Source organism: Gossypium arboreum, chromosome 3, assembly GCF_025698485.1.
Source record: "Gossypium arboreum isolate Shixiya-1 chromosome 3, ASM2569848v2, whole genome shotgun sequence".
Taxonomy (NCBI): Eukaryota; Viridiplantae; Streptophyta; class Magnoliopsida; order Malvales; family Malvaceae; genus Gossypium; species Gossypium arboreum.
This window is the reverse complement of record NC_069072.1, coordinates 5,550,529-5,570,256: the sequence shown is the minus strand read 5'-3', so window position 1 is coordinate 5,570,256 and position 19,728 is coordinate 5,550,529. Positions and strand designations below refer to the sequence as shown.

The following is a 19,728-nucleotide window of genomic DNA, read 5'->3' as shown; positions in this document are numbered from 1 at the left end:
CCATATATACCAAAAATGAAAACTCATTGGTAAAAGTGAAATCAGCTATCAAACACCAAAGAAATTAAAATACACAAATATGTATCACCATTACAACCCTGATAAAAAAAAATAACACCAGCACAAAATACGTCAATAATTCAAACACCGGAATCATAGAGTTCATCTCCGACGGTAATTGTAACAGAAACATACCCTTCCACTCACAACCAAAAGAGCTGAAACATTCTGATTTCCTGTGAACTTTTTTCTTATTTGTCAGTCCCATTCAACATGTGTTGGGAAAAAAGCAAAATAGGCAAATAGTTTCGTCAGCAACAGATTATCAGCAAATTCCACTATAAAACCACTTTTCTTAGCCACGTTGAGGGTCGCTGCCCACTTCTTCAACATGTCCCACTTGCTATACTCAAGTGTCAACTCTTCCATCTCCTTTACCGCGGCACAAACCAGAAGTAGACTAACCTTATGAATATCAGCAGTAGGTTCCCCACGAGCCTTTTCAATCCGGGTTGCAACAGGTTCAAGGTAATCCGGAGGTCTCCCCCAGCCAGTGTCCTTCAATGCTAGTTGTAACCCATCGTAATCTGAAATACCCACTTCTTTGTTGTTTTCATCATAAAGTTGACTTATCAAGTTGCATAAATTAGACCGCAACACCTCGAAACTCACAAAACCTCCGTTGCCTTGATCAACAGGACTAACAAGACCATTGGTTTCAGTACTAAAATTAGACAGTAACGTCTCCCTAGTCGGTAAATTTCTGTGGTCTTGATCAACAGGAATAACATGACTATTAATTTCAGTACTTTCTCTTAACCATGGAAATGCTGAAAAAAACTGAAACAACAAATGTAGAAAACGTGTTATAATTTCCTATTAATCATTAAATATATTACAAACAGATGATGGATGGATAGATGTGTGTGTATGTGTGTGTGTGTGCATGTGTGTGGTACCTTTGTTTTCAGAGTCTCCACGCTGAACTCCTGAAATTAAAGAGAAGGATAAACAAATCATCAAGATGGAGAGATTTAAACATGGGCAAGTTGAAGAAACACTCGACACATTGAGATCTGATGCACTGCAGAAAACGGAGAGGCACGAGAGATATGGTCTGATCATATTAGGGTTTCTAGTCTAAACGTAATGAAAATCTAAGTCCCATGTTTGATACGTATTCAAACACAGGTATGATGTACAATCCTTCAAAAGTATTCCTAATACATAGAAAGCCTTGTGCAAAAAGTGAACATAGCTGATACAGACGATTGAATCTGAGCAATGTTCTAAGAACCAGACTGGTTCTCAGCTCAACCACTTCAACAATAATTAAATAGAAATAAAAAAATCCATAGCCGGTTGAATCATCACTTCTCTTTATTTCAATTTCAGGTTTTTTACATGTACATAGCTCTTTACTCTATTTCCGATTATACACCACCGATCGGACCATCAGTTCCCACTTCAACTGGCAAGTCCAATTTGGTTTTGACAATGCTAAATCTGAGTAAGATTGATGAAAAAGACTTTTTGTCCAGTGCAAGAGGAAGACACTACGAAAATGTACACATACCATACTTCCGGAGAAGATTGCGTTAAGGTTGTCTGTATTGGTTAAGTCCTGAAAAAAACCAAAGATCGAAAGTTAGGATTGAAAATTTAGAAGATAATTAAACTAGAAATTAGAATAGCGCGGAATGAAATCAAACTTTAATAAAATTTGTTAAGAGGATTTTAATATTAACGTTAACATACCTTTAGCCGTTGTTCATCTAGACCTTCAATTTTCATTCCTACAGCAAACAATTCATTCTTCGCTTCTTCCTCTGTTAAAACTTTGTCCTTGTAGCTTTTCTTGATTAGCTGGAGGTTTTGCTTTTCGGTTTGGATATCAGATCGGACTGGCCATTGCTTTTTGATTTGCTTGAGACTGCCGAGAACTTCTGGTAATAGATGAGAAGCATTATTGGCCATCATCGTTCGAACTACCAATATAACAGATTCCATGCCTGCCATCTTGTCCTTCATTTTACCAAGACAACGAGTTAAAAAACAACGCATGAAAAAAAAATGCAAAAGCTCAATTAGGAGACTGACGTTCTTCATCTTTCTGTCAATTCGATCCTTGAGAACTTTCACGATTGTCTCCACAGGTTTCTCATCGATAAGCTCTTTCAGCTTATATTTTATTTTCGGTTTTGGATGTTTCTTGGAAGTCGATGCTACATCGGTATCAGAGGTTCCCTGATGCCGGCGCCGTTTTTCTTCCGGAGAGTTATCGGAAGCCAATTCCTTGTTTTTCTTCCTTCCACTCGACATTGAAGGTCCACTCTGGGTTCCGTTTGGAAAATGGAAACCACAATTGTTGCTTGGGGACCAATATACTGAAAATTTAACAAAAATCATATGAAATTTCTGAGTCTATTGAAAAAAAAAAAAGATCTTTTTTTTCTGAAATAGAAAGAACTACCAAAACGAAACAAATAATTAAAGAAAATATGCAAATTCAAAGAAATTTCAGTAGTACTCAACTAGTAAATTAGAGGAGAAGGGCGGCCTTCCGAAAGTTACAGCGAAAGAAATGAAGGAATCTATTGTGGTGACTGAGGATTTGATTAAATAAAATGAAGCCATTGGAGAAAACTCGAGCTGTAAACTGAAGTGAGTAATTCCTTAAGCGAGTCAATAGAGACAACTCGCGCTGAGAAAACTGGTGTGGCGATAAACCTCAGCTTGCACAAAATTTTAGGCCCATTTTTGGGTCAGACTGGACGCAGGTCTAAAAGACAGGCCTAACTTTTTTCCCTTTTACCGACTCTAAAATGATTGTGCATTGAAACTTTCTGATGTCTGCCACTCCTTTACTACTAAGATATAAAGAAAGAAAGGCAAGGAGAGATTCACATCAACCAACACAAACTGTATACTTAAAGATAGGATAACATGCAACTTGCACTTGCACTATAATGCGGATTGGAAGTTGAGTGTAATCGGTTCATGTAATTACTTTTAAAAAGTGACATCTAATAAATCTGTGTTTCGAATCTCATGATTTTTAATCCCTTCCTCTTATCTGCAAAATGCTGTCCTTTGTATATTTATATCTGTGATAATGCAGTGAGAGTGACTTTCACAGTCATGATGCTGAGGAGTTATTTAAAGAATGTCATCCATGACCATGTGAGATCAACTGTCATGCTCAACAGCATTTTTCTTTTTTTAACAAAGGACATTTTAAAGAGCTCTAAGTTGTAGGACTCTCCAAAGTTATTGGGTATTCTTTAAAGTTGGATTTCTTTGTTTAAAGAAATTATAAATGTTGGTATTTCATATTATTTTCACATTACTTTTGATGATAATAATGATTTATAAACTTCGTAGGCTCTGAAAATAAGTACAATGACAAGTGATGGATTTGTAAACAGCTGAAAATTTTCCAAATTTATTATGTACTTCACATGCTCCAGGATTTATCCATACTATCTTGTTTGCCCTCCCTTCTCTTTTTCACTGTTAATCCCTTTAAAGCCAAGATTTATAGCTAAAATCTTCATGTTCTTTCCCTTTTATATTCCTCTGTCAATGAAAGGATGTTTAAAATCTCGGGAATTTCTAAATGTGATGAAAGGGGTGATAAAGTGGGGTTTCCATAAAGAAACCCAGTTTTGAAAGGGTGTGAACTATGGGCTCCCGATGGTCAAACAAAAGAAGCAACCAAACCAAGCCAAATTGTATATGCTTATGTGGAATGCATTATTTTTAAACATTCTTTAATTTTGCAATCCTGACAGTTGATATATTTCGCAGCTCTGCTTTTTTCAATGCCCAAACCCAATATCACAAACCAGAAATAAAAAAGCAACACAAGAATGAAGGGAATGAAGGGCTGGTTTTGTCTACTTCTCAACCAAAAATTCCCTGCATAGCATGATGTAAAACTGCCATATCATGGCCACATCAGGAACATTCCCCACATGGCATGGTGACATTAGGAGTCTAGATTCTCGGTCTTTACATGAATTCAATAAAGTTGTTAATAGGACGGCAAAAAGAAAAGTTGGTAAAATAACATTAGTGAAATCTCTATAATTTTAGAAGTTCATTATGGTATTTCAGCCTGAGACCATATTTTACGCAAAAATCATTAGCAGAAGTTGTTTAATTAAGTTTAGGAAGAATATACCTATTGTGTGAAAATGAATTATGGATAGCAAAACCCGATCTGTCCTTTGAAATGTGCGCCTGTGACAACAAGCACCACATATACCTGATGGAAACCAACCATTATTGAGAACAAATAGCAGTTTATTTTACCTTGAATTAGTCTTCAAATCATATAATAGACCACCTGCCAAGCAACTCGTAACAGAAAAAGCCCATTGACCAGACATGTTCTTAAATCATTAGATACAGGAGTATATATATTATAAGCTGCTCTTAATAGCAAAATATGTAAAAGGTTATTTTACAGCTTTTGCCATACAATTTCTAAGCATTGACTAGTTCTAATGCTAAAAAGGGGAAGGGAAGAAAAAGAAAGTTTTCAAAATGCTGTCCTACCCATAAATCTGTCACATTTAACATTAGCCTATTCCATAGTTGCCTACATAGATACATGTAAAATTCTCTTGCTATGGCTTATTTAGAGATTAAACAAATAACAGACACATCTTGTGCTTGCAAATATGCATATCTTATTCAGGCTAAAATTGAAAACCCTGTAACCCAATATCTGCACAAGTAGTCTTCTGTCCTTATATTTGGCACCTAAACTGTATATTACCTATGACTATGAGCAGTTGAATGTGGCATTGGGTATGTTGCAGGACCCATGTTCATCGGTGCACCAGGAACTGTGACTCCATAACCCATATGTGCTGAGGCAGGAAGATTCACTGGCCTTCCAACTGCAGAGACAAGGGGACCTCCTATTGGTTGCCCTATAGTTAGAGCACCATACATGTCAACGCCAGGCGGTGAAGCGGGATGTTGAGAGGTCTGTTTGGCTGATTTTGCAGAGGAACCTCCAGCTGCAGCACCATTTGATTGACCAGTTATTGGTCCTTGGGATGCTATGTCTCCATTGCCAACACTGGTAATATCATGGATGCTAGATCGCCTCCTGTCTTTGTTCATGGAGTTCAATCGAATGAAATATTTTTGAGCATGACTTGCCACTTGTGTTGGCGTTCTTGTGACCACGAAGTTCCTAGATATGCTTCGCCAGTCACCTTTCCCGTATTTTTCCAAACCAAGAAGAAATAACCTGTTTTTCAAGATAAGAATATAGAGTGACTAAACATACCTTTGAAAACATAATATGACAGGCCTAAAACAAACTATAGATTCCGGGTTATGGACATTTCCTCAGGACTAGGAGAAGGTATTATAGACCAAATAAAGCTAAAGAATACGCTCTCTGACTATCAAATTAAGCGATGCTAATTCATCAAGAGAAAGGATACAAAACATTAAAGAAAAGAAAGAAAAAAAAAAAAGAAAAGTTAACAACGCCCTTAGCTCTTTTAGTCATGTGCCTTTTCCAATATTTAATTACTTAAGTACGGTAAATTCTTGTGCAATGATGGTTCTTTATATAATTCAATATACTGTATATGTCAATGATCACCATGCACAAACTTTGACACACCAAGATATATTTTTAGTGCATACAAAATTCATCAACACTAAGTTAAAAGGAAGTTTAAGATAAAGCTTAAGCCTTAAGCATAGACAGAGAATCTACTTCACATCCGAATAGTCAAATGAAATCATCATTGTTGTAAACACTTACAGGTGTAACGTATCGCAAATGTTAAATTACACAAACTACTTCATAGACGCCACTAATAGAATTATCAACCCCCAGACTCTATATCAGCAAGTTACAGTTAACTTTGGAAATGGGAATTAATCAGATGACTAGCAAGGAAAGTCTTTATCAAGGAATAGAAAATTCAACCAAACAACTCGTTTTTATAGCTCAAATTCAACAATTATTTCTAGTCTCTATGATTTTCTTTTAGGGTTCCAAGCCATGACAATATGTTCTATAGCTTTCGCACATTTGCCTCCAGTTTGGGGCAGTTAACCTTTGATGGTTGACCTTCACCATTTTGTCACTGGTTTTATAACATGACCAAATACACCCCAACAAGAGTGCATCGGCAAGCCACTACAAAATATAAACCTTCTGATAAAATTTGCATAAAAACATGACTATGATGTTTCGTTCCATTTCCTTCTTAATTTAGATAGAATGCACCTTATTTACATTATAGATGGTGACCATTCATGCACAAGTTCAATGATAAAAGTGGGCAACTAGTTCAAGTATTAGGGTAGTTTGGAAAACCTGCATGGATGGTCACTACATTTACACATTCTTCACTTAGCTCACAAAACCTTCTAAATTATATATGATATGGACACCTTAATAAATTTTGTTCAAATAAATGAGGAAATGACAGCATAATTACTATTTAAGCAACCATGCCATTTTAAAAAATCGATGAAGATTTTTTCCTTCTCATTTTTTCTTTTTCTTTTCTTTAATGATGTTCATCATTCGTAGATTTCCCACTCTAATAAAACCAAAAAACAACAAAGAGAAGAAAAGAAAAGAAATGGAAAACAAAAGTTGACAGAATTTTTATAAGTGGCTCTTCAAGCAGCTATAATATTTTGTCATTTATTTGGACGAATCACTTATGGTGAAGAACTCAGTTGAGATTAATAGAATTTCACTTAGCAAAATGGTAAAAGGGTAAAACTTTAGGGAGCATCTGTGAACTTTGCTCAGGTTGAACTGCTATAAATAGAACCAGGCATAGGTTAGTATTATTTTCACAAACTTTTTTCTTATACAGTGGTGTCACCCTCGTTAGTCAACTAAGAAGGCTAAAGTTAATCCACAGATAAAGGCCATGAGATCATCCAGGTGGCATTTAAAGATAGTATAGTTGTTCTCTTTTAGGGTATGATTTTTCAGGAAAAAAGAAAATGAACAACCAGCAACCACCGACAAGATCTCTCTTACAATGGTAACACTGAAATTCCCTTTTCCCTTCAGTTATTTCACATCATTTCAGGATATATCATTCTATTGGCCTTCCACAGACATCAGGATCTTCACAGTAAAGCACAGCATTATAACGTTGAATAAGAAAGCTATGTAGAAGATCCGAGCTTCCTAACAACTAATTAACAATAATCATCAGAGGGACTTTTTATGGGTGAAAAGTAACTTTGGCAACCCTTTTGTCAAATAAAAATCAAAGATTCTAAACATGAACAGGATAGAAGATTCCAAGATAATCAAACCTTAACAAATGAAAGCAATTATTAAATATCAAGAGCGAAAAGAACACTATGTATTAAAGTTAGACGGTGCAAAATAAAACTTAATCAAGATACTTTTAAAGTTGCATAGTCAATCCAAATGAAAACAGAAAGTAAAAAGAAATTTAAACAACAACTAACTCACCTGTGTTCATCCTCTGTCCAAGCAATCCCCTTACGACGTTCCTGATCCGACCTTGAGTTCTTACTCCCGTGATTTGAATCATTGTTACAATGACTTAAATGGCCGCTTCCCTTCTTACCAGTTCCTTCATCACCGGCATGGCCAGTTGAACCCTCAAAAGAATTATACGGTGGGAGAGGCACACAACCAGATACAATCCGGTTAACATCATCCTCTAGAAGCTCATAGTGTTCTTTAATCTCTTTCAAATTTTTCCCAGGTACATCAGCTGCAATTTTCTCCCACCGATCCAAAGAGTCCTCTGGATAAGTTGCAAGGGCATTCTCAAATGCCTTATCTTGCTCCCTGCTCCACTCGGAGCTGTTGACTGCTTCCTCCACAGTCATAGGCTTGTCTGAATCCACTATCCAGAATAACAGTAAGATAGAAATGAATTCCGCTAAACTTCCAAATTAAGATAGTTTGTAATCCATACCATGAATTTTCAAGAATACTTCCGAGGTAATTTCAAAAGTGTGCTTTCTCTAACAATAGATCTAATGGAATACTTAAATTATGGAGAAGCAGAGATGCCGTGCAAAAGAGAGAAAGTAGACCCAGAAAAGGCCAAGCAAGCAAAACCAGAGATGAAGTCCGATAAAATTCAGAAAGCTCCAGTGGAGTATATGAAGAATTCAATAATGATTAGCTCCACGGTTCAAAAAATTGGACTCTAGTGAATTGCTGACCTATTGATGAATGAAAAGGCATAAAAATTTAGTTAGACATCAGAAATATCCTAAAGCTAATAAAATAGCATTTTGAATCATTAACGAATAGAAATTAACAAACAGTGAATTCAACAGTAAGATGTTTTTGATTATGAAATTTATGAAAGGGACAATGCAAAAAACGAATAAAGAAAACTCCAGAAAGTAATTCAAGTTGCAATGCCTAATTTGAACAAAAATTCTACTTGATAACAACAGTTTTAACAGCACAGCCCCACATAAAAGTTATCTTGCTACAACCTCACTCTTTTCAATTACAGCAAATGTTGTTTTTAATGTTAACTAGGGTTCTTATGTTAAATTTACAGCAAATCTAAATGATATTCTTTTTTGTTCACAATAGAACAAAAAAGAAATGAATAAAAAGCTCAAAACTACAATTTGCATTGAGGAGGGTACTTTAAGTTTCAGTGTTTTAGAAGTTTCATTGACAACGGTTTTTAAAGTTTGTGTTAACAATTTGGGATTTAGGGCAATTGATTCATAGGTCCATAAGAAATACATTCTGTGATTCAAAACTTAAACATTTGCAATCCTTTAAAAAAAGAGAGAGAGAGAAAAAAAATCAGTATTTTATGTGAATTAAGAAAAATAAAACTTAAAAACAATAAACAAAAGGAATTTGGATGGTTGCCATGATTAGCAAACAACCATCCTAATAAAAAAAAAAGTTAAAACCCAGAAATCAAGGCTTCTTCATATAAAAATATCTGATTTCTAATATTTTAATTCTCCATTTTTCAATTACTGAATCTTCAGTTCCTTGGGCGAGAATTAAAAAAGAAAAATCACCTCAGATTACTAGCTGTCTCGCTAAGTCATTATTCAAAAACAAAATAGAATAACTGCAGAAAACGCCATAGAATGAAAGAGCATTTACTACTATGGGACTGGCAGTGACACTATCACCATTTCTGACAATTTAACCGACGCTCAGATAAAAACTTTTATTATCTTTTTTTCCTAATTATGCAAACAGCATCGAATCAAACAACGAAAAAAATATCAAAATCTTGCGTTTTTGTTTTTTTCTTTTAAAGGAAAATCTCTGTGATATAGTTCAAGTTTACTTATTATGAAGAGTGAAATTAGAGCCTAATAATAACAAATTGGTATTAATTGAAAAAAAGAAAGAAACAGATAAGGAAAAGGAAAAAACTGAAAAAGGCAAAAAGAAAAAAAAAAGAATGATGTCGATGGGTTCCTGAAAAATTCACAAGTTGCAGGATGGGTCATTTTGATACTCACTTCAACAGCTAATTTCTTTCAAATAAGACAGTTGGGTTTGAAAAGCGCCGAAACCCTCTTTCAAGTTGCTCACTCGAGAATCTGCGTTTTCCCATGAATTGCTGACAAGATAATAATGTGTGTATATATATACATACATACACAGAAAGAAAGAAAAGAAGAGGGAAAATTTTTCAAAGAGGAAAGAAAATTTTTTCCTTAATTATCGATGAAGAATATATAATTGGTTAAATTTTGCTACAATATCCTATACTCTTCATATATTTATAATTTAGTCCCCTTGTTTTATGTGTTGAAATTAAAAAAATTAACAAAGTTAATAATTAAACCTGAATTTTGAAATATAAAAAGTAGAGAAATTAAAATTCTAAAAATAAAAGTACAAAATTAACTTCTAATTTTATTAATAGTACAAGGACTTATAGCATATTAACCTATTTTCTTTTATCTGCTTTTTTTTTAACTGTTTTGTTATTTTTTAAAAGTTGAGTGACTAAAATGAAATTTAGATAATTATTTTATTAACTACTTCAATATTAAGTGACTGTTGTGATTTACCTATTTATAATTCATTTTCTATTTGTTGTTCTGTTTATGAAATATAGCTATTTAGGCAATGATTGAACTGTACTATTTATGAAAATTAAAAAAATTACATTAACTTTTATATGTTTTAATTTTGTAAAACATTATATACTTGTATAAATTTTAATATTAACAATTGATACTGTATAAGTGTTTACATATTTTATATTTATAATATTTATATTAATTTTATGATATCATATTTTATCATACTTTGATTTTTTTAAAATATTGGTCAAAATTAAATTTAGAGTGCGTTTGTTTTGTAAAAATTATTTACAATAAAATATATGAAAGTATATTTTGTATTTGTTTCACTGAAAAACTTAATTAATTAAAAATAATTTATATTATATCTGCCTTTTTTACAAAATATAATTCATTCACAACTCATAAATAAGAGGATAATGTGTTTCAATGCATTCAAATTAATGTCCTCCTACATTGACAACAATGCCATATCAATTGAGCTAAAACAAAATCGGCAAAAATAATTTTTTTTTAAATTGTCTTTGACTTTTAAAAAGTATAAGACTATTTAAAAGGAATAAAAAAACTCTCTTACAAGAAACATAAATTTTAAATAAAAATTAACTTGAATCCAATTAAATATTATTATAATAATATTTATAATTTTAATATTCAAAATATTTAACATTAAAATATTCATATCAATTGTTATAATTTTTATATTATTAAGCATGCATATTTATAATAAATTATTTAAATAATTAATTTTATTTGTTGTTTTGATAAAATTATTTAATTTTACAATATTATTTAATAATTAATTTCAACATAAATAATATTAATAATAATTTGTTGAAAATATATTGTTAATATTTTGATAATAAATGTATAGATTATAATTTATAAATATTTTATAATATAAAATATGAATAATTTTAAGTTATTATTAAACAGTAATTATCGCTTTCAGCTCTAATGTACCGTTATCAATTTTAAAACTTAATAATTAAATTTTAATTTAACATTAGTTATTATTAAATATATAAATAATATAATTATTATAAAATAAATTGCGTTCGTTAAATCACAATACTATAATATTTTGTAACGAAATTTTTATTTTATTTTTTTACTTTTCTCTTTGCTTTTAAATGAATAAAAGTGGGACTCATCAGCTGCTTCTTTTACTTCAACTTTCAACAGTAAAGTAGCGGCCAGTAGAGATTTGTTGCTAATACATAAAGTCCCATAACTCCTTCAGCCAAATGTCTCGTGACTAAAATTATATTTGATAATATCAAACAACAGGATTAAATTTTCAATAAGAAGTGCCGATTTTGACATAAATGCTGATTTTAAAAATTAATTTTGATTTTGGGCCGATTTCTGGAATATTTTAGGGAATAGTTTGATTTTAGAGAAATTATGACACATTTTCTACTTATTTACCAATTTTCTCCATTTAGTATTCAAATTCAATTCTCTCAAGTTATTAGTTCTTGATTTTTATTAAATTTCTCTAAAATTCTTCTTGTTTTAATAATCTATTTGGTATTTTATCCATTTTAATTTCTTTTTATAATGATAAATACTCTTATTTGTTTCGTGACAATCACATTTTCTACATCCAATTGCAAATATTAAGAAAATATTTTTATTTTTTAATTTTAATTAAATTCATTATTAAGTTGTTAACATTACTAATTTTTAATTTTTTTATATCTAGGCCGAATATCGAATTGTGGAGACGTACATACACAATCTATCATCGAGGGCACCGCGTCTAATTGAACCATACTTGCAAAAGTCAAAATTCTTGCACGTGTCTCGTATGCTAGTGGGTGTAGATTGGATCTCACACTTATCAACGCATTAGTGGAAAGATAGAGACCCACACATTCGAGGATGTACAATCACACTCGAGGATTTAGCTGTACAACTCGATTTACCAATGGATGGGGCAGTTGTCATGGGATCAATCATCATTCGCGGTCGAAGCAGCATTTGCAGGTAACTATTAGGCAAGGCGTTGAACAAATTTTTCTATAGCTAGATAGAGATGAAATGGTTAGAAGATAATTTCGATTATCTCGACGACACCTCAAGTGCCTTTGAAAGAGAACAACACGCCCTAGCATTCACCCTAAGGTTAATCAGTGGTGTTCTAATGCCCGATAAATCTCGAAATCTAATACATCTAAGGTGGCTACTACAACTCATTGACTTGAAAGAAGCGGGCCGACTCAATTGGAGATCAGCCGTGTTGGCCACACTATACTGAGAGATGTGTCAAGCGACACAACCACAATAAATTAAAATCGATGGTTGCATACTCCTTCTGCAATATTGGGCATGGTACCAACTAGCATTTTTATGTCATCGAGTTGACTCCCCTCCCACTTGTAATAAGGTAAAATTCATTTGATAATATTATTATCGTAATATTTTTTAAAATAATTTATTATTTGAATAGGTGGAACAATCACTCGTGTCATGTAAGGACTATCGGATGAGCTCAAAGATATCTAGTTACTGTTAAATCAACAATCGGAAGATGAGGTTAGTTTTTAAAATTTTCAATTATATATCTAAGGATTTGGAATTTAATATCATGTAGATAATAAAATTTATTATTTTGTACTATAGTTTGAATGGATGTCATACACCAATATGAGAATTCGAGCATATATCTCGACCAAATTTTTGGCCAATCCCAATATCTGACACGTAAAGATGTCATTGATAGTTTACGCGACGGTGAAGATGCACAAATCCAATCGAGTGATGCGGCAGTTCAAGTTTATGCAAATTATTTTGTCATCACCCCAAGACATCAGACCACTGCACAAGGTTGATTTGCAGAGGAAACTCAATGAAGATTGGCCCAAATTCCACAGGTAATTTATCAACATTTGGGAGCATAGGTACAATTTTTTACCTAGTCGCGAACCATTTCTCGTTCCGGAATTGGCGACCTCTCCGGATTACATGTCATGGTTCAGACATCATGGCAAGTCATATCTTTTGTCCAAAAAGGCAAGGACTAGGCAATATCGTACTATGAGGCCAAAACAACCCCAAAAAATCCTAAGTTGGGAGTGCATGCCTCGATGGAGTCATCATCAACTCCAACCCAACACGAGCCACCAAGAGCTGCACCACCTCCTGATCAGTATGGTTCATATTATTTCGATACTTTCACTAACCCCGTTATTTTTACACAAGCACCACACTATGCGCCATTGTACCCTGTTTCAACATCTTATGCAAGTATGTTTTTTGGACCAACTCCGTCTCCAACACCATATTTCATGCTAATATCGACAACACTAACTTATCCGCCACTTACGTCCCCAATACCATATTACATGCTAATGTCTATAACAACATCAACTTATCCACCACTTCCGACAATTCCAACATATTATCCACAACCAAGTTATGCGACACCACGGAGGAATGAGATAAAGATGAAGTAGCTTGAAGTGAAGACGAAGACGAAAAAGATGAGGAGCCGAAACCCTAACTTGTATGAAGAAATCTGTTTCACAATCAACACCTATTGGGTTGTGGCACACATTTAACCCGACAACATTGATGATTTTGGAAATTAAAATATTTTTCATGTAAATAATCATTTACATTGTTAACTTTTAATTTGCATTGTATACAATTTTTTCAAAAAAATAATGTATTTTAATATCAATAATATATACTTTTTTTTTACCTACGAAGAAATGGAAAAGTTATTTATATCTTTATGAATTTTACATAAATAATAATCAATATTTACAATTTACAAAAAAATAAATGAGAAGCAATGAAAAAATGAACAAATTGTCTATGAAAAGAATGAATAAATGTGTTAATGAGGTCCTGTCCTCAATGTTTCCCCCAAGTGTGAAACATGTTGGCCTCGTATGCCCTGAGTTCCTACAATAACTACATAGCCTCGGTTGGTCTGTCTTCTTCCAAATATCCATATTGCCACATATTCGAGTAGAATTTGATCGGCCTTTTGGCTTGCAATGCAACAAAATGTTTAGTACCATTTCGAATGAAGCTCCCAATACAAGCGACCACATTCTTTCATCTGGGATCGATAGGAATTCAGATTTCCATACGTTATACATGCGTTCTAGTTTGTACATTTCGTCAACATAGTTCATGCAATCCAGTCATGCCGAGGCACATGCAGCAATTGCATGTGTGCATGGAAAACAAAGTGCTTGAAATCTCTCACAACCGCAGGTCCATTGTCTTAAGTATACATGGTATGCTCCCTCGATAATACCTTGGTCAGGTCTATTGAACTCTATAACCCAAAATGCTAGGTTTGGGCACGAGTGACACACTACAAACATAGAGTTTGCTCTTTTGCATTTTCTCTAATTTCTTTTATCACATCCTCGTACCAAATGTGACTGCTTTAAATCTGTCTGACATATTTTTCCGCTTGCTTTGGAAATAAGGTTGTCAATCGAAAATATGTCTCTTTGACCACTGAGTTTATCGACAAATGGCGCGTCCCTTTTAGATGAAATTTATGCATTCCATTAGGTTAGTTCTCATGTGCATGTATCATAGACCTCCACTATACAATTGAGTCCACTGCTCGAAGGGTATGTTTTCAAGGTAATCTGCACCGCGTTCATTGTTAACTGCAACGTCTCCAACATTTCATGAAAACGATGTTGTACAAGTTAGTACCCTGTCAAAGAAAAAACAGTATGTTCATGAATGCTATAACACCCCTAGCTTGTCCCGGTCGTCAGGACTGAGCTACAAAATGATACAGTATAAAACGAAACAATTACAAACCTATAACAAATAATTTGAGTCAAAAATCACTAACTTATATTATATAAATCATTCAGAGCAAATTTAAAACCTTTCCTGAGCTTAATACGAACTTACGTAAGCTTTAAAGTTACCTAAGATTAAACAATGACCAAATTGCAAAGTCTAAAAAGTACATGGCAAACGTTGTGACGAGATTTTCTCTACGTTATGATGTCGTCAAACAGTATGTCACATCACGACATCGAACTATTTGATGTCGAGATGTCACATACTATTGGTCGACGTTGCGACAAGGGAAGATCAACGTCGAGACGAAGAACTTGTTTTTGGTAAAATTTGGCCATTTTGTACTTGCACCAAACCAATCATCCAAATAGGTCATAAGAATGCATTTGACATCATTTAAACATGTTCAAAACATACCAATTCCATATCAAAACATAATATATAATCATCTAATCAATCTACAAAACCTATATGCCACATTTGGCACCAATTCATGACAAAGATACATGAATAAATACAATCCATTCCACCTATTTATACCATTTCATATCACTTATCCATTCCATACAATAAGTTGGTTCATATATACTTAACTCATTATAATTGTCCATCCATATATCCATAGCTATGAACATGAGTAAATTAACATTACCATAAGTGTTCATAATCAACTATGTCTTGAAACATTCTTAACATTACAAACAACTTGACACTCCTAAGTACATGCCACATATAATTGAGTTCAAGCGATCAAAAGTTTATCGAATCAGAAGATGGATAGTGTGAGCTCTTCGAGGATCTAATTGACACGTTCCACAAGTCAAAGTCAATAGGGAAAGAAAAACAATGGGGTAAGCATTACGAAATGCTTAGTAAGCTCATATGTATATAAACGGTTAACTTACCTCATATAACAAGTACATAGGTTAAATTAATGTGTATAAACAAATTTACCTAATACATCAAAACATAATCACAACAAGGTAAGTTTGATTCAAATTCAACCATGTAACATATCAAGTATAAGCATAACATTTCATATAATCTAAATTTGATTTGATCTCAACTCAATCAATTGTGTATACTTGATTTATCACTAAACCCTCCACTTTGCTATCTTTGATCATTTAGCACATTACACAGTGTTCAATTTCCACATTTCATATCTCGTAAGTTACTCGATGAAAAATCGTAAAAAAAAAAAACTTGAATACACTGGTACTAATCACATCTAATGCTCGTCCGAGCTAATCATATACATTTGTGTTAGGTTGCCCATTCGGGCTAAACCTTTTTAATGACACAAATAACTTACGTATATACACGCAAAGTTATCCATCCGACATAAACCTATAAAACATTGATTTTTTTTCATATTCTACTTTCATTTTATTTTAAAATTAAAATAAATTGATTTGCCATTAGTAACTAGATAATATCTCACAAAAGAAGAAATAATTAATACCAAAAATATATATTTATGCATTTGTAATAATATAATTACACTTGATACATTATACTATTTATTTGTACATGTGCTTTTTCAAATAATCAAAGGAAACAAAATCATACAGTAAAATATTTTTCTAAATTAAAAAAATTGCTTGATTAACAATGATATACGAAATCAGTGATAATTCAAGTTTATTATGAATACTAATAAATTTATCAAATAATTTTTACCTGAAAAGTCATTGTCAAAATTAAACATAAAAACGAAATTTAAATTATAAATATCATAATATTACCTCATTGTGTATTAAAATGATTTCATCTGTCCAGAGTGCACTTATCATTCAAATATGACTCAATAATTTATATACGAAAATTTATTACTTTATTTGATGAGTTGAATTTGTATATTAATATATTTTATATACCAAAAAGAAATTGCTAAAACATTTTATATAGAATAACTTATGGGTAACTTTTGGGACATGAAAGAGCAACCTATTTTATTTTCGTAGGTTTAATGTGTATGTATTTTGAAATTATTTTAGCAACTATTACTATTTATTTTAACTTTTAATATTTTATTTTGATTCCATCTTGTCCCATCACTAAATATTTTTGGGGATTTTTAAGTGGAGCAAATTCAGTATAACTAAAATATAAATAAAATATAAATTTAGATAATCACAAGTATTAAATTATTACAAACAATTATTAGAGTAATCATAAAGTAAGATCAAATAATTATAACACAAACAAACTAAGAACCGGTACTATCTAGATTAAAGTTAACATATTGAACTAAAACCCATATATGACAACCGAATATGATAGAACTCGAAAACTTACACATAATAAATACCATATCTGAATACTCAAAATTCAGAACCTCTTATTTTCGAATTAAACAAAGAAAAATAAAATTTTTATATTTATAATAAAAGCGGTAAGTAAAAGAAAAGAGTAATTAACTAATTATGGTAGATCTAACGAAACTTAGATGGATCACAAGCATCTTGTGACCTATACACTCTTCAAAGGTTAGCTTTTTGACCTAAATTATGCTCTTCAATATATATATATATATATATATATAGCACATGTTCTTGGTTCAAATAAATGTCATGAGTGCTCTGTTTATATAAAGTTGATGATTTTGTTTCTATGATTTTATTTTATCATGATTTCAAAACATATTATTTTAATCACTATATTTTTCAAATATGATGTCAAGAATGAAAGAAGGGGATAGGCAATGCCCTTCGTCACCTAAAATGAAAAATTATACTTTTAGGTAATAAAAGTTTATAAAATTATAGTTTATCCTTAAAAAGAATTAAATTTTAATTTAATCTTTCACTCTTCAACAATCCCTTTACTGTGGCATTTATCCAAAAACAAAATACCTAATTTATGTAATGTTTCATATCAACGATTTTGCCCGCCAAATATTCATTCCTAATAGATATTTCAAGCCAATTTATGCATTATTATGATTTTATTGGACATATAATCAATGTCAGAAATATATAGAAATTTTTATTTATTTTACGGTGTGGTTTTTGCTTTTGCTCAGTCCCACATCGATTTGCAAGAGGGATTACCAGATTAGGGCATGTCTTTGTCTTCTCTTTCAACTTTGACTGTGGATCAGATCACACCATGAAAACAGAATTTAAACAGGACAGACTCTTAGAGTATGTTTGAATTTATACATGAGCAAAATTCAATTCTATTTAAATAATAATAATTAAAAATTTAAAGTAAATAATTTAAATTAATTAAGTTATTTAAGAAAATTAATTAAAATTCTAAATTCTAAATTGAATAGTTTGAGCTTATTCAAGGTTTTTTAGTCAACTATTAATTGAGTTTTAACTCGATTAGCATTAGTATTATTACAAATGCAGGAGAATATAGGTTTGAGTGTGCTACAGCGTATTATCCTCTTATTTAAGGGTTAGGGATGGATTATGAATAATTCTAAATATTGTATCAAAAGAGCAGATATGATCAAAACATAATTACGTACAATTCAATCTATTTCTTGTGCATAATTTTTTTATCAAATCAACTATCAAAACATCATATGTGGTTTTTTCGAGCTATTTTCTTTAATTTTTTCTTCTTCTTTTAAAAAATTTAACTTGCTCTCATTAATTTTTAGGGTAAATTCTAAAAATAGTCTTTGTACTTATCAATTTGTATGGATTTAGATCCTATACTTGCTCAACTTTGATCTCTTTACTTTTGAATTACTCATTTGTAATCGCGTGAATAATTTTTTATTAACTCTATTTAAAAATTAGATACAATCACAAATTTAACTCTTAATCTTTCTGATTTTATCAATTTGGCCCGTACATTTTTTTTTTACTTTAATTGGCTTTAAACCTTTTATTTTTTATTAAATATAAATTTCATTTACAATTCAATAAAAATGTTAGAAATTACACTAAATCTTACATTGAAGTCCCCATGATAGTCGCTTGTATTTTATAGTTGATATAATATTATTTTGTTCCAAATATTTTTAAAATTATAAAAAATTTCAAAAGTTCAATTTATATATATTTCCAAAAATTATAAAAAATTTCAATTTATTTTTAATTTTTAAATGTAAAAAGAGTATATAAAATTGGTTTCTTCACTATTCAAAGTACTTATTTTGAGTCATTTAGATAACTTTTTCCATTCAACTCGTTTGAAAAATCTTCTACTGGAAAAAGAATATGAGCAAAGAAAAAACAACTTTGACTAAAACCAATCGACTGAAAACGAAAAAGAAAGCATTCCCTAAACCCAAAGCACTATTATTATTATTAGGATAAATTACACCAACAGTCACCAAACTTTGGGATAAATGACAAAGCAGTCACCTAGGTTTCATTTCAGTCACTTAACTTTCAAAAAGTAACAAAACGGTCCTTTTTGCCGTTTTTCGTCACAGACGTCACAGTAAATTGACGTGGCAGGTGACGGAGTCCTTGCTGTCAACCTTAAGTTTAGCTGGCCGGTTACAAACACTTTAATAATAGTACCAGCACCATTTTAGGGTTTGAAAAAAAGAAAAAAAAAAGAAGAAGAGGAGGAAAAATAGATATGCCTGAAGTGATTCTGGTGTGCTATTGTGGAAACCCAGCCAAATTAAGCATGTCTTGGTCCAATGACAACCTAGGTAGGAGGTTTTTTGGGTGTAACAAATGCGGCAGTCGATTTTGAAAACCATGTCGATTTTTCAGTTGGTTTGATCCACCATTGACACCCTGTTCAAGAATGGTGTTTTTGGGTCTTCTGAAAAAAATGAGCACATTGGAGGATACAAGGAAGAGGGAGAGAAGAACCTGGTTTTTGGTGCTTGTAATTGTTACTGTTTTGCTGTTTTCAAAACTTTAAAAATCATTT

The 19,728-nt window shown here is 31.9% G+C and overlaps 2 protein-coding genes across 4 annotated transcripts; both read right to left on the bottom strand.

Annotated features, from left to right (window-relative positions):
• Positions 1-26: 26 nt before the first annotated feature.
• Positions 27-2,968, bottom strand: LOC108475456 (uncharacterized). The gene is made up of 6 exons (XM_053025452.1): positions 2,536-2,968; positions 2,101-2,387; positions 1,759-2,025; positions 1,577-1,624; positions 960-989; positions 27-840 (listed from the first exon to the last, which is right to left on the bottom strand). Exons 2-6 carry the CDS (start codon positions 2,320-2,322, stop codon positions 259-261), a joined length of 1,149 nt encoding a protein of 382 aa, XP_052881412.1. The 5' UTR covers positions 2,323-2,387; positions 2,536-2,968; the 3' UTR covers positions 27-258.
• A 1,427-nt stretch (positions 2,969-4,395) lies between these two features.
• LOC108475458 (transcription factor SRM1) lies at positions 4,396-9,619 on the bottom strand. 3 transcript variants are annotated; one of them, XM_053025451.1, is made up of 3 exons: positions 9,508-9,619; positions 7,490-8,217; positions 4,396-5,269 (listed from the first exon to the last, which is right to left on the bottom strand). In XM_053025451.1, exons 2-3 carry the CDS (start codon positions 7,873-7,875, stop codon positions 4,783-4,785), a joined length of 873 nt encoding a protein of 290 aa, XP_052881411.1. In that variant the 5' UTR covers positions 7,876-8,217; positions 9,508-9,619; the 3' UTR covers positions 4,396-4,782. The 3 variants fall into 3 exon arrangements, with proteins under 3 accessions (XP_052881411.1, XP_017632913.1, XP_017632914.1); XM_017777424.2 differs by lacking the exon at positions 9,508-9,619 and having other exon boundaries at positions 7,490-7,892; positions 7,965-8,276; XM_017777425.2 differs by lacking the exon at positions 9,508-9,619 and having other exon boundaries at positions 7,490-7,883; positions 7,965-8,276.
• Between the last annotated feature and the right edge of the window lie 10,109 nt (positions 9,620-19,728).